At 39.8% G+C, this 24,174-nt stretch overlaps 1 protein-coding gene across 9 annotated transcripts; it reads right to left on the bottom strand.

The window, feature by feature from the left end:
• Nucleotides 1-585: 585 nt before the first annotated feature.
• CD47 (CD47 molecule) lies at nucleotides 586-22,657 on the bottom strand. Of its 9 annotated transcripts, XM_035540674.1 has the most exons (12): nucleotides 22,501-22,641; nucleotides 20,443-20,790; nucleotides 18,928-18,975; nucleotides 16,778-16,867; nucleotides 13,778-13,879; nucleotides 11,975-12,067; nucleotides 11,375-11,470; nucleotides 9,686-9,778; nucleotides 8,344-8,375; nucleotides 6,061-6,085; nucleotides 5,448-5,475; nucleotides 586-2,909 (listed from the first exon to the last, which is right to left on the bottom strand). In XM_035540674.1, exons 1-11 carry the CDS (start codon nucleotides 22,553-22,555, stop codon nucleotides 5,450-5,452), a joined length of 1,008 nt encoding a protein of 335 aa, XP_035396567.1. In that variant the 5' UTR covers nucleotides 22,556-22,641; the 3' UTR covers nucleotides 586-2,909; nucleotides 5,448-5,449. The 9 variants fall into 9 exon arrangements, with proteins under 9 accessions (XP_035396567.1, XP_035396566.1, XP_035396570.1 ...); XM_035540673.1 differs by lacking the exon at nucleotides 5,448-5,475; XM_035540677.1 differs by lacking the exon at nucleotides 18,928-18,975.
• Nucleotides 22,658-24,174: the final 1,517 nt, after the last annotated feature.

Genomic DNA, 24,174 nt, shown 5'->3' with positions numbered 1-24,174 from the left:
AAGCGGAGAATGGCTAGTAAGTGGAACTGTTCACATCAACTCAGCTTCACTGAAGTGGATGTAAGTGTAAATGCTTCTAGAGAGGACTTAAACCTTTCTCTCATTGCTCCTCTCTGAAGAACATCAGAAACAACTTCAGAAGACCCAGAATTTATGGAGTACTACTTTAGCAGTAACACAAGAAAGTTTTATCCCAGAAAAGTTAGTTCAGTGTTATGAAGACAAGAAGTATGCACTGCTCTGCTGTGTTTTTTAAGTTGTATGGGGAGCTTCTGTAGTTCATCAGCCCGTATTTCCTCCTGCAGCATATTCTGCTGACAGTTGATGATGGACATTGGTCAGCTCAAATGGAAGTTAAGAGGGCAAGCTACAAACTTCTTTCCCCAAATGGATGAGCTTTTGAAGGAAAAACAAAAGATATCTCAGCCAAAACCACCTGCAGCAATTTAAGTAACATGGAGAACATTCCTGTATATCTAAAAAGTCATCTGGGAGACAGGGTGTGTAAAGGGATGGAGAAGAAGAGCTATGACTGAAGCAGTTACAGAAGTTCATTGTGACAGCAACAAGAAAATCTCTCACAAAAACAACTTAAAATGACTTTAATTAAAGTACATTAACACAATATTTACAAAATTCTTTCATGTTTCATAAATAAAAACATTTGCTTGAGTAAAGACTATAGATATTTAAAATGTCTATGCATTTATATATATATACACGCATATATACACACATGAATGGCATCAAACAGTTATGAACTTTGGTTTTAAATTACTGGTGGGAAAGGGCTGGGCATATCAATGACTTTTTAAACTCTCATGTTTAAATTTGTACCTACAAGAAACCCGGAGCAGAGCCCTTAGCAACAGCACGCTAGGTTTCTCCCATTTCTGGAGCGATTGATTCTGCAGTCTGTACACAGTCACCGAGTTCTACATTTTTCAGCAGTGCCCTAGTAACAGGCTGGCCTCATCACCACAGAGACACACAACAGGTTCTACTGCAATTTGCTTTGCAGTAGTTAACATAAAGCTATTATACATTATGGTTTTTAATAAGGCAGGATACCTCAAAAAGAATTCCAGTGCTTGTTTTTTTCTTTTTCAACTGCTCAACTTTCAACTTGCCACAGGGAATCACTACTTACAAACAAGGAGCTCTGCGTGGTACCTGATCAGGTAAACTCTTACACAGAATTGGTAACATAGAAATGTCTCCCACCTCTAGGTGGATTGCTATGATTATGGAAAAGCCTGCATCAAAAAGATTCATATTTGGAAGCTCAAATCTTATATGAATACTCCCACTGACAAACTTTAAATTATGCAAGTAAACGTATACCATATTTGCTTCTTAAACATTTTATCACATGAATAACCCTCTCCACTGTGGCCAATTTCACTGATTTTAGCAAGGGCTGGACCAAGGGTTGCTCTAGTGACTGAGTCCTGCAGCCCTTGCAGTAAAGGATATTGTAAAATTAGATATCTCAATTTTATTTTGCTGAATTCTTGATACAAGGTGTCTGCACTGAGACTTGGAGGATCTCATGTGGATCTCTGCAACACACACCCACAACACGGATATGAACCCTAGTTTATAACTTCCAAATCTGGGACTTATCGCATTACTCAGAATCTTTTAAAAAAGTGGATTTTATTACGATTTTATTAGTACAAATTGGAGCCAGTGTAAAGATTTCCACAAAGTGTAAATGAAATTCAAAAGAAGCCAACTATATTGGAACAAATGCAGCTGTAAAACACTGTAAAGTCTCATGGAATGTGCAAGTCCTGTAGAATTGATTCTACACGGATTTTTTTTTTTTTTTTTATCTGTACCACTTCCATATACAAAGCAACGAAGCCTCCTCACTTCGCATCAGCTCCTCCTACATATATTCTAGTCTATGCATTTGTGATGTAATGGCAGCATCACAAACTTGGGTCAGAAATGAAATAACTGCAATTTCTGTTCAAGAAAACTGATTTTAAAACTGTTAACAATATGTTAATAGGACAATTCCTATTTTTCTGAAGCATCAGAGTTTTACAAATGCAGTCAGTTAAGAGAAACTGAAATTGGTTCCAGTACCACATGCTGCACAACATGAACAAACACAAAAAACACTTTCAGCATGAAAACGACTAGGTGCTATGCTCTGTAATTCCAGTGCTGAATTTGGCTCTAAGAGCTGAGCAGTATCTTGTCAAAAAATACTTACGAGGCACAGAGAGCTCTCACTGGACTAAAATACTGGTCGCCACAGCATGTGACTGCTGTGCATAGATAGGAATATCATCATTCTGTGGAATTAGGGTAACTCGGTTAATCATTTAAGGAGAACTGGGAGTAAAGTTTATATTTATGTAACTTTATGTATAAGCAATTTTTTTTAAATAAAAGTTTTCCTGAATGTTGGAAAAGAAGTATTTGTATGATCCCTGCTTCCTGGTCATATCACGGACATTATGACCATACCTTGACCATGCACACAAGTAAAGAAAACAATAGTCTAAATGGTATTGCAATCTTCGGGCTGAGCAGGCCCATTATCAAAGCAGTGACTGGTGATAATTTTTAAAAGTAATACCACTAAGTATACTGCAGGGAGATGCTTTAGTGGGCAAACAGTGCTTTTTATATTCTCACCCTCAACCACACCATATATACCATAATAAAAGAAATGAAGATCACACATGGGCAAACACACGTTCCTCGCTACAGCTGCTGTGACTATAAAATTACATCATTTATATCAAAAGCACTTTTGCCACACATGCAAAACAATTAGTTTCCTGAATTTCTTCTCTTTGAGTAGTGCATCTTCAAGGCCACGGCGTATAAACAATGTACTTTTCACCCATCACTCATCTCTGCAGTAGATTCAGTCTCTGTCTTTAACGCTGGAAATTAAAAGAACAAAAGATACATATAAATATGTATGTGATTATTCAGAAACACAATTATTATTTAAACAGCAACATTTTGCGCTGCCTACCTAAGTAACAGCTTAAAAAAATGCTTTTTTCTTCTTTCAAACTTTTCCATTATTTGAGTGTTAAGCTTGTTTGCAGAGCGATAACTAATAGGCAACTGCTGTCTCAGCCTCTCTGCAACACAGAAGTGGACATTGTGTCTTGGAGCTCCAGCTTACGCATAGGATACAAGCTGTACTGGCTCCCAACTGAATCTGTCTGACCTGTCCTGTTTTTACTCCTAATGCTGGTTTACTTTCACATGACATGTTGTATGCTAGCATGCTTCAGCATCTGACTTACCCTGCACATATGAGTGAACTTGCAAGGGACAGATAAGGTAGAAAGCAAGTAAAGCTCAAAAGGTCCCTGCCTCCAGCTTGCAAGTTAGAGCCCTTGCCTTCAATCTGTGAAACCTGTTATTTTTAGGAGCCATCCGCCTTTCAAAGCAGACAAAGCGGTCAGGCATCTAACCCTATCCTAAAAAAAAATCAAAATGAAATTGATAGTTAGCAATTTTGGTGTCTTTGGAAGCTCTACCTCAACAATAAAAGCGAAGCCAGGCTTTTGTAAGCCTAAAGGAGACGCAAGAAGAAACGGTTGACTTACTAAAAATTGGTTCTCCAAGAAAAATTCTACCTTTGTCTTCAGCAGTGAATGGTAACTATATTGATTCCATCCTCACCTCACTTCTTGAAAGGTTTGAAAAAAGAACACAATGGACTGGTAAGTATCTGTTTCCTGACATCACACCACTGCTGAGGAGAACACGTAACTGTCACTTCTGCAGCATGACCTACCTTCCACTCCTCCTGCCTACTTCAGTTTATACTAACTGGTACACATTTTCGTCAACATATTTAGGAGACACCACCACAGTCGTCCTCTGTACTGCAAAAATACTTGTATTTTTCTATTGATTTAGAAAATAATCCTACGGCATATTTGGATGAATCATATACTTGTCATAAGCAGCCAGAAGTAACACCTAGCAGTACATGGTATTTGTAGAGAATCCTGTTTATAAAAATCAACTGCCATACTTTTTTTTTTTTTTTTTTTGCCAGGTAGGGCTCTATTTAGTGCCTCCTTTATTGTCATATTGTCACTTCATGCCTTCTAGACACGATATATTTATATTTCAAATAAATTACAAGGCTTAACGTGGCCCTACTCTTTATCCTGACTAGCAAATTGTTGCATTTCAATGCAGGAGTACTCTGTTAAAGGTTTAATGATACCTCATCACAAGCTCACTCAGTTTCCAGCAAGAAACTGAATTTCCAACAGCATCAGCAAGTGCTCTTTATCTGTCCAACTCCCGTGAAAATGAAGTACAGAAAAGCATGAATAAACAACTGTTTTCATTTTCAAACCCAAGCGTTTAATCTATAATGTAAGCTCTTAAGTAAGACCAATCTGATGTTTAACAATTCCAGACAAACTCTTGTCTTTCTGATGGATATGAGATGCAGGAACAGAGCATTTTCAAAAACTAGGCTACCTACTTTAGGTACCAGCTTGAGAACCTTGGGCTGAGTTAATATAGCCCTGTTAATTTCATGTCTTACTATCAATTTGGAGTAGTCTATTCACATACAGTTTGTGTTGCAATCTTACAAGCTGTTATAAAATCAAGACAGATTAATCCCAGCACTGAGAGCATTTCGAATCGCAAGAAATCTTATGTTGCTGTGTTCTGGCCTAGCTTACCTTTGATATCTATTAGATCATTAAATATCAAGCATAACTGATGAGCAGAAACCATACTGCACCTTTTGATCTTGGAGTTTTGAATTCTGTTTTGTCAAAAATATGTTGAGGTTATTTAAGCAGCTTTTAAATTTTATTGAAAATGTGATCCAGTTATGTTTGTTTTTAAATCATTACTATCTGACACAAATATACATTAAGTGAAATCTGACTGAAATATAACCAACCTAACAAAACCTACAGAATTTAAAGAACATCTAAAGGTGTGGAAAGGGGGGGGGGGGGGGGAATACAGCATGCAAGACTACTTCTTTTAAGCCAATCTCCTGTGAACTTCCATGGGAGATCAATTCAAGAGGAAGAGAAGAGCTAACAAAAACAAAACAATATAAAAAAACAATACACAAATACAACCTACCACCCACAAAACAGTCCATGCATCTTACATACTACATAAGCACAAAGGAGGCATATAAACTATTTGACTTTCCACATTTGATCAAAAGCATCCCATTTAATGGTCGTTTCTCATTAACCCGTCCTTTTCACTGTTTACAAATACACATTTTTTCTCTTAGGTAGAATAAATATTTTCTGTATCATTTCTTATCAATTAAATATAATTTGACTAAAACCAGCACCTTCACTGAAACCTGCCCTCCAAGCTTCATTATATTAACACTGGCTAACTCTAAACATCAAAATCCCCAATTAAATGTTAAAGTAAACAGCTGGAGACGTATTTTGACTCACCATCATTCTAACATCACTCCTTTTGCATCTTTAAAAGCCAAGCAAATGGATTAGTAACAAGCCAAACAAGAAATGCTTCTTAATTATTATTCAAATTAATTCTAAAATTCACTTCAGAAGTTCACTCAGCATGCCAGTCAGTGAGCAGAATAGCAAGAAGAATATTTCAGTTACCATTTCTCACTGTAAATTTCCCCAGTCGTAAGTGCTATCAGTTTCCCAACCCAAGGAAATAGTAAAAGAGTAGAGCAACAGGGATAGATTTTGCTAATAATCACAAGTTTTCCACTAAAATAAATGCTTATGAAGAATTAACACCACCTTTTAAGAGGAAACAAAGCAAAAATGATGGATATAATATCCTGAGGTATTATATTTGTCCCCAAACAGGCAAATGACGCCACTGGCTAGCACGCACAGTAGTTTAGAACAGGGGGGTCTGGAGCTGCAGACATTATTTCAGTGAGATCAAACTCTTACAGACTCACAGAGCCACATGAATTGACATACATCTCTGCCACCTCAGTGCTGTTGCACTGAAAACTACGATTATTTCTTAAGTATTTCCATAATTAATCTCTTAATTAGAAGATAAGTCTTGAATATCACCTACCATTTAGTGGTTCTTCTACAGCTTTCTGCAAAACATTTAAAAATATATATATGTATAAAATGCCTTCGTGTTTACTTCTGGCTCGCCACAGTTAAATTACTCTAATTGACATATACAGTAAGTAGTGATTCTACAAAAATCAAGAAAGCTGAGCATTAATAAAATTAATGACTAGGACTTCCCCCCCAAATTAAAATCTATAACTGCACTCTCCAGATTATTCTTCCCCTCTGTAATTTTTTTCCTCAGATGAAATACCTCTAGGTGGCAGCAAAAGGTATGCAGATACTACTTTTAACTTCTAGAACCTGGGGGATTATTTCTCTAAATTGATCAATGATTAGGAATAAAACAGCATGACTAAAAAAAAAATTAGTCAAGCACAGTCAGGTGTAATCTTCTCAGAAGGAAATACACTACAGCTGTGCGTTTAGTCTGGTAGACAACCAGCAGAAGCGACACACACAAATTAGTAATTGATTAAGAGTGGTAGATTTCAAAATACGCACCTTTTCCCCCTCAGCCTCAAGAAAGCATCAAGCATCATTTTGTAAGTATGCCCCACTGTCAAAATGAAGCCCTCCATCGACAGGAAGTACTCCTTAGTCTTAAGTTTACACAGAATAAAACTGTATTTTCAAAATGATTTCACGTCTGTTTAATGCCTCAAAGTACAGCAATATATGCTGAACAGCCCTTGATGGAAACAAGCAACATATGAACACACTCAATTTTCCACCAAGGCCTATCTGTGACTTCCATAAATTCACGTGCACAGATTTTTTGTCATCCAAGTCCCTTGGACACTCCACTAACTGCTAGAAACATGTTTTTAGTGGCTGAGCTTTCTAACAACCTAAATTCTGTTAAATTCTTTAGATTTTATTCCCGTCTCCAATTCGGGGTAACATGAAGTTCTCTACTACATAAAAAATTACGGCCATTTCTTTATCTGTTAAATCCTTGCTGCAGTGTGAAAACCACCTCATGAGGAAAATTGCTTATAAAGAGAAAGGAGTTCCGCAAAGGATGTTATTTAACATGTCGGTTTGTATATCAAAGCTCATTTACAGAGAAAAACTAAGAAAAGAAACACCTCCTGTTGCCCTTTTTGCTTCAATTCTACATGCAAACATGAACATACAGGCAGGATTGCTTTTTGAGCAACATATATCTGTAAAACACTTCTCAACTCATTATTAATAGTGAGCTTTGTGAACTGCCTCTATTTTTATTTTTTTCAAGCTTCATGTACTTATGTTCCTTCCCTAAGCAAGGTATCAATCCTCTGAAATACTATTCCTTACAATGGAAATGGAGAAAAAGCAAAGAAAAAAAAATATCTGTTGTCAAGCTCTCATGCCCCTCTGTTAGAAACTGGCCTTTTTCAACAGCTGGGTCTCAGGCTATCGGCTAAAAAGGAGGCCTAGGAATGTGTCTCAAACGATGACTGGCATTCATGAAAATGGGATGACTTAGTATTTGCCGTGCTCCCCTGCTACAACAAAGTTCTACTGATATTTTACATTTGTGCCTTTTTACTTCTGCAGAATTCCAGAAATCAGGCAGTTCACATTCATGGAGCACCAGAAAGAACTACTTAAGTCTATGAAAATTACAGTTTTATGAATGACTACTCTGGAATTAAGAAAAAATGCATGAAACAGCTTCTTAAAGAAATAAAGTGCTTTTCCATTTCTTCTGTGTGCCTCAGAGAAGGACTACTCTGCTTTCAGATGGTCTCGACAAATTAAAGGACTTTACAGGAAGGTAAAAGAGGAAAAGATCAAGGCTACAGTATTTGCATAGTTGGGAATTCCAGAAAACGTTAAAGGGTTCTGGTTCAGAAGGCCACAGAAAATCAACCCAAGCCTAAGTCTTTGTTATAAGCCACCTATATTAAAAAAAAAAAAAAAAAAAAGAAACAGTATTCTGCACTCACCTTAATGAAAAAACATTAACCAATGGTCTTTATAAATTAATGGCTAAGAGTGCATTTAAAGACACCAAACTTCCGTTCACATCCACCACCTTTGTGACATCCCTTTAAAAACTCTATTTGAGCACAACACTTGGTAAGGGTGGCAATAACAGTACTATAGACGCACTCAATAGGGACAATGAAGACCACCAACTCACTCAACATTAGACATCTGTTACACAGCCATAACTTTTGCTTGCTACCAACCTGGTCTGAATTCGAACTAGTGAAGAAAGGCTCAGTATCTCACTACAATCCCCTGAGCCATCTAGTCACCCCAAATTTATTAATTTTAAGCTTACCCTTGGAGTTTGATGATCTTTCATTCTGGAACCTAAAAACAATTACCAAAAAAAAAAAAGCAAGAATGAACAAATGATCAGCCAAATAAAAACATCTACTGATAAAATTTGGAAAACAGTAGCAACACACAAAATTGCAGCTTCCTCTATTCAAACTTATATAATATGATCTCCAAATTCTAAAAGCCTCTAAGCACTGCTGTGTTTAGGAACTAAATACGTGTGATCCAAATTATCTCACTCAAGGCATTCAGCTCTAAAAATAAGTTACATTGCATGTTATTCTTTGTGCTTGTTTTGCACAAGCTTCGTAAGTAGCCCGATAACAACAAAAAAAATGTTATTATTGTTAAAAGGCTCACTTCACCTCTGTCACATTTTGACTTATTGTAATCTCAGATATTAGGCCTTCTGCCTTATTTTCTTCTTTAATGGAATTCCTCCCTGTCTCCAGGTCTACTATTTCTGACCATCACCACACATGGTGTGCACATACTGAAACGGAGAGACCGCATAGTTCAGTGCAGACTATGGACTGAGCTGACTCAAGTCAGCTTGAGTCTGGAAGCAATGTATCTTCAATTGTATGGTTCCACATCCAAATTAACAAGCTGTTTGAAGACCCTTCATGCATAGCTTGAAGCAAATAAAGCTACCCTGCTCTCTTACACACAAGTTATAAAGTCCACATTATGCTGTGGTGTGCCAGCTTAGAGATGTCTGCACCACATTCCAACCCACAGTGTTGATGTGCTTTTTGCTGACCTAGCAGGCCTGACCAGATTTTATACCTTCAAGTCATTTTGAGATCTGGTGAACAGACCAGTTTCTGAAACAAAGCATTGCTATCCTTTGCTCCTGGCTTTTAAAATTAAGTATAAGAAAAAACAGGACTGATTAAAACAAGAGGACCTCATTCAAATTGCTCTTATTTTAGCCTTCATCTAACCCATGGAAATCATTAGGCAGATTTTGCTTCTTCGAAATCGTATTCTGAGCATATCTACTATACGCTGTTGTCTGTGCCATCCTGTAACTTACTCCACAGACTCCTTGAAATCTGTTTGCTCTTTTAGTCCTAACCCTCATCTTGGCAACTGTGTAAACTCAGATCTTAAAACAACAATATTTATCTTACAGCTGAAACACTCTTACTTGGGAAACCCAGGTCTGTTTATTATAAGCTAAAACTTTTTTTTTTTTTTTTTTTACTACAGACTCTCCAAAGTCTATGAAACAAATGCCAATATATACAATTTATCAGCAATTATTTTTTAACCATGTAATTGTGAAATCTAAAATAAATAAATAAAATCAATGCAGAATATTTGATGCTACTTACAACTAGTATACATATAAAACAGAGCAAGCAGATCCTCAACAGCCATAACAGCTAAGCCGGCAATTACAACAGACAGAAGTTGTGAACGACAGGCTGTTAAGAAACAAGATATTGTATCATATGACACAAGTAAAAACACAAACTTTTCAAATATAAATACTATATAAATAAGCCTGTTAAAACCAGAAGTGATTAATTTCTTTCGAGCCTCTCCCAAAGCTACTTTTGCATCTTTCTTTTTTTTTGGTCTATGTTCTTTAATGATACTAAGGCATTTATTAATTTATCCTGGTAACAGTTCAGCTGTAGTATTCTACTGACATTCACTGTGATTAGTGATATTATTTACATTTTATATTTAACTTATATCTTTGATCCCATTTTTTTCCAACAATAGCATTAGATTACAAAATACAATACTGTTATTAATAGAACATAGTAAAAAAAAGGGTCTACGTTTCCACACACGCCCCCCTCCATTTTTTCCCCTTTACAAGGGAGAAGAATATAAGGATAGCTCTGATTTTCAAGAATATAAGGATAAGATAGCACTACAAATAACAGGAATGCTCTCAAGTTTACAGAGAAGAAATTGGCTATTACAAGCTACCTGGAGTCCATTCCAGAAACTCTCTTGTTCTCTGATCCTTATTAACCATCCATTTTTCCAGGGCCTTGAAGTCATTGCAACTCCCTGTGAGCTGACCCTAGGATGAGCTACTGATACTTAAGGGTTCCTGAGCTAAAATTCCAGAGACAGAACTAACATCTACCTTCTATGAGCTGTAAAGAAAAAAAAGTCTCCCTGAAAAGAGAGGGTGATTTTCGATTTGAGAACATAATAAAAACATCCACCATTTTGGATCACATTAGAAGGTAACACTTTACCAGAAATCTTGCATATTTCACTATTACACACTACTTGACAACACTTAGAAATACTTAGAAATACCCTTACAAATACTTAAATCGGGGCTCCACTGAAAGGTCCATCATTTCACTCAAAGCAGAGAAACCTTCAGAAACCATCACAAGGAGAAACACTTCCTTAAATCCCAAATCAAATAAATTAATAAAATGAAAATGTCTCTGAGAAACAATAAATTGGATGTCCAAATGCTTAGATGAACCCCAATATGTATGCTACAACTAAATACACTGCCAAAGATGGCTACTCCTAAGTTCACCTCTGTTACTACTTCCAGATTTGCCTTCTTAGGCTGTTTCAATGACATCCAACTCCCAGCAATTTGGTTATCATTTGCATAGAAACAGAGATTAACAAGGAATTTCTGATTTATTCATTGAACACTAGAAAACAATTACGGCTCTATCTGGGATTTATTTTGTTTCTTTATACTTTAGGCATCACTAAAAGTACCAGTAATAAAGGTCAATGTTTGTTTGAGGCGACTCTACAGGGTGCAACCAACTGTTGCAAAAATGAAAACAATTTTAGAAGTTAATTTTTAAAGCAGCAGCTCATAGAATGCAGCCATGATGGATACAGTCATACTTATTAAACTGATATAATAGTGCCTTTGGGCTATTCTTTCACCAGATAAAAGAGCATTAGCACAGTAGTCCTATTTACACGAGTTACTCACTGACACTTAATGTAAAGCTATTTTCACAGCGTTTTTGTGTTAGAAGGTAAAAAGGCACTTTTACAGAAGATATATCGCTTACCTGAGATGCACAATGCAAAACCAACAAAAGCAATTATAAAACCAAAAATTTGAAGACATATCAGAACATATCCTTTACGTGTTACATCAACGAGAACTGGAAAAGAGAGAAAAAAAGAAAATTGTAATTTTAAAGTATCAAGTACAGAGATATGAAAGGTAGATCATTCACACAAGGAACATTCAGGTTCTCCTAAATTCCAAACTCAGCCAGCACGATAACAAAAACTATGCACGTCACTCAGGGAACTATTTTGTGCATGCATAGCAAAAAATTATAAATAAACCTTAAGCAGAAGAAATAAAACATACATTCCGAGAGTCAGACATTCATCCCAATCTCAAGACCAAGGAAGGAAGAGCAGGAATCATTCAGATGTCCTACCCTAAATCTCTTTTCTCAATTCATACATCTTCCCTGAAGCAACTCAGACAAACAAAGGTTAATTTGCTTTGAGAAACTAGGAAGGCCAGGAAGCCAGCATGCTATTGTAAAATGTATTTATTAAAAGTGAAGTATGTAGATTATGTGAGTTGGGGGAGGAGGTCCTAAGTTTTTCTAACACTATGGTCTTCAGCTGGTGAATAAAGAAATACTCACCGATTTTAAATATATAGTATTGAAGCACCATCAATATCACAGCAGGCAGTACAACAAAACCAAGACCAACTTTACTGATAGTAATATTGCCACCTGCAAACAGTTGTATGGAAATTAGTAAAACAGAAATCTTTGGTTGGAAGAAAACACAAAGCAATAAAAGTAAAACATGAGCATCGTCAAATTTTCAGGGTCCCCCAAAATCCACTGAAGTTAAGCACCAGAATTCCTCCCCTAGCCTTTAGCAATCATGCAAGGCAGCAGCACAGAAAACATAAATCCATTTGGAGTCTGTATCTCTCTATGACCATCTGAGAACTACAAAGATCATTAGGGGACTGAAACCACCTCTCTTATGAGGAAAGGCTGGGCATGTTTAGCCTGGAGAAAAGAAGGCTGAGAGGGGATCTATGCTGGGTTTAAGTAGCAAGGCTTTGGTAGCAACGGGGCTGCAGAAGTGGCCTCTATGAGCAGAGTTCAGAAGCTTCTCCACATCAGATCAGAGACAGCTCCAGCCAGCTCCAAAGGTACCCGCCGCTGGCCAGAGCCGAGCCAGTGAGCAACGCTGGTTGGGCCTCTGGAAGAACAGAGTCAAGGAAGGGAAAGAACTGCTGCACAACAGCAGCAGAGGAGTGAAAAGCAGTCCAGCAGCCCCCAAGGTCAGTGCAGAAGGCCCATGGAGAGCCCCCACAGGAGCAGGCCCCGGGCCGGAGCTGCAGCCCGTGGAGAGGAGCCCACGCAGGAGCAGGGGGTCTGGGGGGAGCTGCTGCCCGTGGGGGACCCGTGCTGGAGCAGTTTGCTCCTGGGGGATGGACCCCGTGGTACGGAGCCATGTGGGAGCAGTTCCTGAAGAGCTGCTGCCTGTGGGCAGCCCCCGCAGGCTCAGTTCAGGAAGGACGGCATCCCGTGGGAGGGAGGGACCCCACGTGGAGCAGGGGCAGAGAGGGACACTGAAGGAGCAGCAGAGACAAAACAACAGGGACTGACCACATCGCCCATACCCCCATTCCCCTGCACCTCTCAGGGGAAGGAGGTGGAAGAGGGTGGATGAGGGGAACGTGTTTTTAGTTTCTCCCTGCTCTAGCTTGTTAGTAATAGGTAATAAATTTCATTAATCTCCCTATGCTGAGTCTGTTTTGCCCATGACAATAATTGTTGAGTTATCTCCCCATCCTTATCTCAATCCTTGAGCCCTTCCCATTGTATTTTCTCCCCATTTCCATTTTGTATTTTCTTCCCATTTGAGGAGGGGGAGCGAGAGAACGGTTGTGGTAGAGTTCAGCTGCCCAGCAGGGTAAAACCAACACAGGATCTTATCAAGGTATATAAATATCCTAAGAGATGGTGTCAAGATGATGGGGCCAGACTCTTTTTAGTGGTGCCCACTGATAGAACAAGCAGCAATAGGCACAAATATTAACACAGGAAGTTCCATCTGAATATGAAGAAAATTTACTGTGAGGGTGACAGAGCACTGGAACAGGTTGCCCAGAGAGGCTTTGGAGTCTCCTTCTATGGAGAAATTCAAAACCCACCTGGACATGATGCTGTACAATGTGCTGTAGGTGACCTTGCTTGAGCAGGGGGTCAGACTAGATGATCTCCAGGGGTCCCTTCCAACCTCAACCACTCCGTGACTCTGTGACATTCACAGTGCCATGTCTGTTTTACTCTATAGTTTTACTCATTTTGAAATTAGTAGCTGGCAATTAATAGGCAGTACTAACTTCATATGACAATATTGAAGAGATTAACCTGTGCTCTCATTCCCTTAAACTAGGAAGGCATTTTTATTTCACTTACCTTGGACAAAAAGAACAACAGCTATAACAGCAAGAACTGTGAAGATGGCACATCCTACAGCAACATACGTCTTATTCTTATGTACAGCTTCATATTTTAATGCTTAAAAACGAAACCAAGAGAAACAGAGAGGAAACCAATCAAACACAGATTCTCTCACAAAAAATAAACAGATATTAAAACTACGACTTCTGTCCTAAACAAAGAAACAAATTCCTAAGATTTACAATTTTAAGTACCAAGAGTTCATTTGCTTTCATTGTTTGATATGGTCAATATGGCTTACTCAGTTAAGTGAAACCTGCCATTGGTCTTCTAGTTAAACTCTTAATTCCACCTTCTATACAATTCCAGTCCAATGCTGTCAAAATAACTTTGGGACATGGTACAGGTTAATTCAAGGAGATGCATTACTGATATTTAAATTATACTATAGCAATTTTGTTACTAAGGTGAATGTCAGACAGGGATTTAGAAGCCCTCTTCCTAGTGACACTGCAGAGTTAGATGTGCAACAGGTGATTCTCCTGTCTCACTGGAGTGCTTTGAGGATAAGTATATAGGAATGATCTACATATGTTTAGATGCCATAAGACAAGACTAATTTTCAGTAAAACTGCACTGTTAACATAGCTGCTATCTCAGCAATGGTCAATTCCACTGGAAGGTTTCAAACCAGCAGCACTTGAAGGGTTTTAAAAAGATGGAACAGGACAAATATATCATCAAATAAACATCCGTGTTTGTTTTGTTTCTGCCTTATGCACTGCTAAAACGAAGACACAAAAAAGGCAATGCTAGCTCCAAGCTTGAGTATTCATATACCAACAGTCTTGGTATACGTCAAAGTTGGTAATCACTAGCAGAGAACAAATACAGTAAATAACTTCAAAAGGAATAACAAGGAGCATGTACAGAAATAACATCCTGCTTACAGGCATTGCATTAGCACAAAAACCCCCAACGTTACTAGGATACAATAAATACTTTACAGGGTATACATGACTAAATCTTTCATAGTATTTTATCTATGGAAGGGTTACAGAATGCTCTCTCTTGTAATTAAAACTCTACCTTTAATTACGTTCACATGACTTAACAGAACAAGATCTACACTATACTCAATTCCTAAAAGTTAATCCTGGTGAAAAACCAAACCAACCAGCCTCCCCCCCCCCATATATTCCCAAGTGTCACGCAGAAAAATCAAGCCATTTAAAAAATACATATATCTGTTACAAATGAATCTACGGGTATACCCTATCATCACTGGATTCACAAGTTTATTAAAATAGCGTAAACTAAAGGAAAAAAAAGTAAGTACACCCACATTCAATGAGTTAGAAGTAGCGGGATTACTTTTCCCCAGAGAAGTTATAGAGCTTATGATAATGTACAGAGATGCAATAAAATCCAAGCAGGCTCAACTTAATCCTGTAAAATGATAGTGCTTCTCCATGGATGTATCCATGGATATCCCAAGGCAATTATTACTTTGCTATCAAAATACTAAAAATATGCAAGTTCTGGTACAAATGCAAGGTAATGGCAATTCCAGAACATTTCAGAACAAACCAGAGAGCCTTAAACCACTATAAATAATAACAAAAAATCAGGAATCTAACACTATGGAAATAAAATCATAAAAAAAATATATGTATTAGTTTTCAACCTCTGACCACAGGTGAACCTTTCATGATTCATGAAAAGGTTAAGAAAGCAAGTTACATCCATAGATGACTGAATACATATGTGATTACTATAAATCACTCTTGAGTGTGATTTCCTTCCATTTCTTATGGACTTGACTCTAAGCAAAATTTATTTAAGTCCAAAAATTAAAAAATGCTGAGAAATCTCAAAGATTGATATAACAAATTGCACCACAGAGAACTATCTGAAAGACTAGGACACAAAGCACTCTCTACGCTGCATACATGTTGGACACCGTTGTATGAAGAATGCCTAAGGGTGTCTGACACCAGTGAATGTATTGTCTCTGAAAACATTTAACAAAATCATTGATACCAGTGTCAAATTACAATTCAGCCAGAGCCAAGAAACTAATGTAGAATTTTACATGAAAAAGATAGCATGATCTTTCTCTAATGTTGATTTTGTGGCCAAAATGAAAAATGTTTTTGCTTTTCATCACCCACTAATACATGGTGAACCAACAGTGAACAAATGCTTCTTGGTTTTAATCAAGGACAGTAGACGTTATTAATTATACCCCGCAAAACTTCCACACATGCACAAAAGCTCATTATTTGCAACAAAACTGGGAGCAGAACCGTTACCATACATACAGCAGACTAGCTCTGAACACGGGCCTTTTAGGCAACAAGCCATACCTTCTATGATCTTACAGCTGCTAAGTATGTTAACCTCAGGAAGCAACCCCTGGCCTCCACGCAAAGTAGAGCAGACTGGCCCAGATCCCAGTGCTTAGGGCTAGAACCCCACGACAAACTGCCTCTATCCACATTACGTATGTTTTGTTAACAAGTGGCATGCTGAAGCCCCAAAACACAGATCTTACTGATCAGGTCTTGTGCTCAATGCCAAAAATGTGTGTTCCATGCCCTTGAAAGCGCATAAGACCCGCTGAAAAGCAAAACTGAAAATTACGCAGGGCAAAAGTTTAACTTGGTGTGCTTTTTTTTTTTTTTATTGACAATGCCTGCAAGTAAGAGAGCTTAGGAACTTTTCTGAGAACTGCAACCAAGTTAAATCTCTAACTGTGTTAGTTCATTTCAAAAGCAATCCCAGAAATGAACATAAATAATACATCGTGGATGATCAAGAGAGAGTTCCAGAGAAAACCAAATGCTAAGTTCCTAGATAAAGCAGACACACTGCCCTGCTGTATATTATCTGAATCGGTTCTACAACACATCCCTTCATACATAAGTACTGCCTTTCATCCTGCACAGATACTTTTATGTAAGTGATTTTAGGACAAGTCAATAGTTGCAAAGAATTAGAGTTGATACTTACCAATAACACCTAACTGAGCCCAATAAATAACAACAATTAAGAACAGCAACACTGAGATGACAACACTTTCCACGAAGTCAAACTGTCGCCCTACAGAATAAACAAAGAAAAATCATAGGAAGAAAAATGTGAGATTACTAGCATTTATTGCTCCTTTTACGCTATCCCTTAGATTGTTCATTTAGCATTTAATAGCTAGCCCGTTACACCTCTTAGTTCTAGGAAAGCCATGACTTCTACCTATGTAATTTTCACTCCAATCTTGTGTGACAACCTGTTTTTTTCAGGTATTTCTACTTACTGTAACATTTCCAAACCGCAAGTCTTGACCTCCAGTACAGCAGAGGTTATGTTTATGCTGCTTTCTAGCAGCACAAGTTGTGGAATTGCAAACAGTACATTAGACCAGAGAAATGGTGAACTTAGGCTAATCAGGGAAGTTAGGCAAGATCTGAAAGGCCCGATTTGATGCTTCCCCAGCTGTCCTACTCTACTCCCAACGGTTTTAACTCCCAAAGGAGTCCAGATGTGTGATAAGGAATCGAGGAGCTAGCCCAAGTTCGACAGAAACACTGCTTTGTTAATTTTAGAAGTCACACATTTTCCTTTATCTTCCCACCATCATCCATTAGCTTTTTTCCCTTGCAGTTTGGATGCCTTAGGCTGTTCAGTCACTCGTGCTGTAAGATCATGCAAGCCACCTTCCAACGTGCAATTCTGAAAACCTCTCCACTGAACTGGAAAATGGAGTTGTTTCTGGCATCTCTGCTCATAACATCATTTAGACTCACACAGCTGAATCCAAAGTCGCCTTTTCTTACATTATACTTGCTTCCAAAAAAATTTCTGATCTTCATTTAGATGCATACTCCTTGCACTTGTCATATTTCAAAACTCTACCTGCAGCTCCAGAAACGTGGAATTAAGTAGCAATGCCTCACAATTTCCAGTGCCAAGTAATACCTTGAGGACAGTCTGAAATTCATGAATTCCACAGAGAGCATGTTTAAGTAAAGTGGAAATTAAAGACTTCCACTGTACTTGATTGTTTTGGCTCAATTTTGCATTATTAAAGACTATCAATGAAGATTCATGTTTGTAAAGCGACACAAATACCTAAGAGGAAGAAAAGCATTATTTCATGGTAAGAAAACACTTTTCCACACAAAATCCTTGCTTTCAGCCCTTCTCACAGTGCACAGTTGCCATTCTTTGGATAAACCAGCTCCTGCAGACAAATCCCAGTGACAGTGCTTGATGTAAAGGAATTACCGATGACTCGAAAGCATCTGCAAACAGAGACTGACAAGTAGCATAACTTCCTCTGCAGCACTTCCAGGTGGTGATACCACTTATTCTGCACACAAAGAAGCAGCCACAAAGCCTCACATCTGCTAGGATTTCAGCAAGCAACTATATGGTTGAGTCTCAGAGTCTAAAAGCACTTTGTGTATGGAGGGGCTTGCAATATTGTTGGTATGTGCACGTACAAGAAACAGCTGAACACATTTTCTTACTAATACATTTCCCTTAATGCAGTGTTTCATAGAAATAAACTCCTGGCTAAAAACGTTAGTTTGAAAGCCAATAGAAGGAAGCCAGCTCCAAATTAATAACAGATACTTCCAGATACTTTCCATAGGGGAAAAAAATAAAATCCACACATCAAAAAAAACACACTGTTATGGTCACTTGCCAGTATAGGTACCTGATCAGGAAAAGGTGTGGCCAAAGACAAGAGCACAGGCATGGAAATATTCTTCACTATACTAACTGCTTTCTAAAGAAAAAGCATGCGTTTACCAAGGGAAAATGGAGAATATTTGGCTTTTAAAATAAAGCCTCTAAAAACAATTGCAACATAGTAGGAGTGACAGCATGAGTTCACTGCTCAGAAATGAAAGTGAAGACTACAACAAGATTTCCATTATTCACCAACCTTCTTCAAAACTCCTTTGCTATACTTCCTTCTCAAGGATATCTAAATTGTTGAAGAACAAACACCAAAAGATTAAGCCAAAGCTCTTAAAACCAGAGCAAGCAACTCTTTTACCTTCAGATAAAACCTCAAGCACAAGACTAGATTTTGCATTTTTCAGCATATGCTCTAAAACCTAATGCAAGCTTGTAACAATAATTTCTTTACTAACCACATTTATTGTCTGGTGTTGGGGCTTTTTCCTCACCACAACTGCCAACTAGAAAACAGAATTAGAAAACTTACATTAGTTTCCTGCTTTGTAGGTCTTTACAACTCTTTCAAAGTTCTAAGCAAACAGAAAGGATTAAAAAAGGCAAAAAATAAAAATAAAAATAAATAAAGTTGTATCACAAGCAATGTTTTATTAAAAGATTACTGACCTTTTTTAAAAGGACAAAAACCTTGGTTTTTAAAAAGTCTTCTGAACAGAAGACCCAGTCTTCATAAACCTTAACACTGGCCCAGCTTATGTACAAATGTTCTCAGATCCTCAAGCCTTACTTTCTCTTCTACAGCTCAACACTGAATAACAAAAGCAGCCCAAAAAGGCTGAGCGAGGGGAAGGCAATAACAGAGAAGGAAAAAAAAAAGTTGCCTATTCTTTGTCCTCTGTTTTTGTAGCATCCTCACTCTTTCAGTGGTTGTAACCCCTCCCCCCCAGCCTATTTCAGGAGTGCATTTGTTTTGCAGTGGATACAATTAACTCTATAATTAGATTGTGAATTACCCAGATGTTTGCAGCAGGATACAAGTAACATCTGCTTGGTATTCAGAAACAGCTTAATGACAAATGCAAAAACAATAGCAAAATATTCTCCAGCAGACCCGTGAGACTCCACGTGCAACACATATGCAACGTGTTCAGCTCTGAGAAACTTTCCAGAAGCAAGAATCAAGTCTCCTGTGCCAAACAGATAAACTACACACATGTTCAGTGAAAATGCCGCTTCTGCAGCATACTAGACAGACTGCCCATGTATAGCACATACCATTATTCAACAGCTAAGGTGCTACAGCACATGAGCTGTGTCTGACAAGATAGGGTAAAACGTTTTGCTAGACATGAAATTCATCACTTAGTCCCCATTACTTCAGTCTAACATCGTCTGTCCAAAGACGACATTTAATGCTGCACAACCGTAAGAAGTTATCACCTAGTAGTAGCATTTTCAACCTCACTGAAAAACAGCATTTTAGATCAAGTCTTAGAGCTCTTATACAACATTTCTATCAGTTCCATCTGTAATTTTTTCAGAATAGCTAAAGATTGCAAGATACTATTATCAAACAAAACATCTCTGCTGCCCCGTGATGCCTGTATACATCTCAGTAGTACAAAGATATTAAGAATATGCGTCAGTATGTAACACAGTAACATGAAGGTGCTGAAAGTAACACCAACTACATAACCTAAAAGATTTGAGAAAACATAGACTTGATCTTATCAGACAAACCACCTTCAGCAATTGGTACAGAACAAAAAAATGTGTTCAGATCTTTCCCACAGAAGCACGCCCCTCAACACAAAGTAACAGAGAGTAACATTCAAGTTAGAAGGCCTGGACCCAACAATCTTGGCACTATCAATTTCCAGTAGTAATACTGTCATATTCATTATTTTATTCTTTCCCATAAGATCTTGCTTTTCTCTCCCAACAGGTTCTAAGACAAGCAGACAACTCACCCGTGACGGTTCTAAGATCAACTTTTGTTTCTCCTTCTCTGTTTAATTCTGTTACTTCACAACTGTAATTTCCATCTTCTGCTTCCGAACTTTTAAGTTTTAGAGAGGCAATGCCCTTAGATAAATCCTGCTGAGACAGCAAGTTAGCTGATGGAACCGTCTCATGCCTGTAAATACGCTGTTCTGCTCCGTTAAAAGAAAAAAGTACTTTTCCTTGTTTTTTCCACGAAACAAAGATGTTACTTTCGTGCTCCTTTAGATTAACCACGTGGCAAGGTAAAACGACAGTAGTATTACAGGCATCTCTTTCAACAAAATCTACTGTACTGAACACCAGCTGGGCAGAACCTAGGAAGAAAAAATGAAAATTGATACATTCAGAATTATTTCTTAATACAAAAAAAAAAAAAGAAAAACAGAAGAAAAAATAATTATAACACACAACTTGGGAAAACAAGAACTCTCCCGCAAAATCATAAGAAAGCATCCTGTTCTAAGGGAGGAGCAAAAGAAGAAAAAAGGCATTATTATAATTCTATCACAGCCCTATTATACAGGCTTAGCCACTCCCACATGCATGTAACGTACAGATACCATAACCAGTCATAAATAAAAAATCATAATAAGGCTTTGGGTTGCCATTTGGACACTTCCCCTAAAATGCCATACACAGAAATACTGCCTTAAGGCTTGGTTTCTGCAAAGCACGCGCATAACATTGACCATAAGCAGTGCCACTGATGTTCAAACTTTTCCTGCAGATCACACAGCTGTCTAGGAGTATAAGCACGGTGCCATCAGCTCCACACAAGCATCTGTCACAGCTCGTTAAGGTCACAGGGATTAATTTCTACCTCTGCACTTCTGAAAGAAGGGAGGCAGAGCAGCTTAGTTTAAAAAAAAAAAAAAGCTTATCACTTACTCCTCATCTCTGAAGGTGGAGCCAAATGCCTGCAGATTTAGAACGCTTTCATTTTTCTCTTCCTCCCCAATGAAGGAAGTGCACACAAAATAACATATTTAAACAATCTGTTTTACTAAGCATTTGAGTATACAAAACAACAGGATTGAAAATGGAGAATTTGTAACAATGAACTCACTTTCCCGTATTGTAAACCACGGTGCTTAATGCATGAATGGTATTCAATGCAAGTAATAAAAATCATCGTATGTTATGTTATTGCTGCTGGTTTTAACCTCTTTTCCAACACTGCAGCACCGTTCCAAAAGCGTACCGCTGACCACTATTTAAGGAAGACCTAAAGATTTTATCTGAAACAAAAAGCCATTCTCCAGTTCCTGAGAACACCAACAATTAGTAACATCAATACTAAAAGCACACCAGGAACCGGAAGAAAGAAGTCAGTTAAACTTGTTCGACTGTAAAGTATGAATGCTTTTAATTTCCTCTGTTTTTCATCACTTGTACAAACTGATGGCTTAGTTGACCAGTAATCCTAGCAGTGATCGTTCCCAAAATCCTCAGTGGCACTGGTGATTCAGAATGCTTGACATATTTGCCTGATAAAGACGGAAAGTGAGCAAAGGCCTGCGTGGTATGACGAGACCACGCCACTGCCACTCAGAGCGCTGGGCAGCCCCTGTGACTTCAGAGGAACTGCTGACAGTCACGCCTGGAGCAGGTCAGAACTAGGGTATGGGTTTGGTGACTAAATTCAACAAGGGGAAGGGAAATCTCAGAAGAGAGTTGCATCACTGGGGTAGCCCAGGTTTTTCGAAGCAGCGGCCTTGGATCAAATTTAGAAAGCCTTCAGCACTGGAACTGTGCTGTTATATTTTCGTACGATCACCGGGTTACAACCGAACGCCAAGGCTTACAATTAACTTATTAACCAGGTATCCCGCACGAGGGCACTTTGCAGGGGCAAGGTTTATTTTCAGGGCTCCTCGCTGCACTTTTAAAACCGCGCCTCACAAAACCAACAGCACCCACACCCCAGCAAGGGAACGCGCAGAAACTACTCCCCAACCCCTCACAAGGATTACACACAAGCGCAATTAAAAGCTGCAGCGCTTCCCCAGCCCCTCAGGACTCACCGTGGCGCAGGGCGCCGAGCAGCAACAGCAGCGGGCAGGCGGCCGGCAGCCACATGGCGGCGGGGAGCGGAGCGGAGCGGAGCAGAACTGCGCCTTCCTCCGCTGCTGGCCGCCGCAGCCGCCGGGGGGCGGGGCCAAGCGCGAGGCGGGGACACCCTCTGCCGACGCCGATTGGCCGCCCCTCCGCGAAGGGGGGGGCGCTCTGCCGGCGCTGATTGGCTGCCGGAGCGCGAGGGCGGCCGTTGCGATCCCGTCGCGCGCCCCTAACGGTCGCTAACGGCCGCCGCCCCGCCGGCGGCGCCTCCCCGCCCCTGTGGGGAAGGGCAGGGCCGGCCGTCCTGTGGGCGGGGGGTGGGGGCGGCCGCCCCCGCGCTGCTTTCCGTCAGCGCCCGCGGCCGGGGCTCCTCTCGCAGCCCCCGCACGCATTGCACGAAGCGCGGGGGCCGCTGAAATGGCCGGGGCGGCGGGCGGAGGGGCACCCGTCGAGGACACGCGCGCAAATATGTACACGCATACACAACTATTAAAGTCCCAAGGTTCAACAGGGGGTGGATCGGTGAGAGCCAGGGCAGAAGCAAAATTCTCTGAGGAACTGAATTTCGTTAATGCCTCACACGCTCTTACAACATCTCCCTAGCCCTAACATCAGCACTGACTTGGAAGATCCACCCCACTTCCCCTTTCTGACTCTCTTGAAGTGTTCCCCCAGCCCTCTTGAAGTGATTACCCGTGCCCTGCCTACTGTGTTTGTTTTCTCCCAAAATTCCATAAAGCGCGCAGACACCCTCCAGCACTCGATGTTAGTAAAAAGCCTTGAGCAGCGTGAGCCATCTGACTCCAGAACCGATGGAGGGGGATGGCGCGAAGCAGCTGATCCCACTCCTGCCAAAGTGACTCAGATGATGTTCTCTAGAGGCCTGAAGAAGCGGGCTCGAGTGGAAGCCAGCGGGGCAGGCGTGTCTGTCTGAGCTGCAGCTCTTGCATCTGTGCCCGGACCAAGTGCCAGGATGCTGCGAGCCGCAGGCAGGCGCTGGGGACAGTGACAGCTCTGTGGAGAGCCGCGCAGCATGTCGCCTGTCAGAAAGCTGCGGGGATGCTCTCCTCCTGCTGCAGAGAGCAGAAGGCTACAGCTGCAGCATGCGTCTGTTGCTAAGGTAGCGTGTAACGCACCCATGCTCGCCTCCGAGCAAAACAGCGCTCGCTGGAAATCTCATGCAGCCAGGAGTCTTGCGTGAGAGGGTGCTGCTTTGAGGCAGCTGCTGCCTCCTATGCTACTGAGCTGGGTTTCACAAATCCCCCCAAAATAACTCTCCGTGCATGCAGTTTCCCTGGTTTTCAGGGGGGAGCTATGCCGTCTAGCTAGGTGTGCTCTGCTTGCTGCTGCTGAGAAAGGTCAGCGATGCCTCTCCTGGCTGAGAATTTCAGGAAACTGGATTATGCAGCACAAGGCAGTTCAGAGGCTCTGGATTCCTATTGAGAGAAATGTTAGGCAGTTCTGCTCTCCTTTCCAAGCTAGGTGTGCAAAGCAAACCCCGCATGCTCTAACAGCTTGCCACAGGAACACCTCGAAAGCTGTGAAAAGCCAGCCCCATCTCTGACTTTAACAGTGGGCCCAAGTGCCCCTATAGCAATAGTTCATGTATTTTGAAAGCTGTGCATGAGTCCCTCATTTAT

The sequence above is a fragment of the Cygnus atratus genome, chromosome 1 (genome assembly GCF_013377495.2).
Source record: "Cygnus atratus isolate AKBS03 ecotype Queensland, Australia chromosome 1, CAtr_DNAZoo_HiC_assembly, whole genome shotgun sequence".
In the NCBI taxonomy this organism is placed as follows: domain Eukaryota; kingdom Metazoa; phylum Chordata; class Aves; order Anseriformes; family Anatidae; genus Cygnus; species Cygnus atratus.
This window is presented reverse-complemented; position numbering and strand designations above follow the sequence as displayed.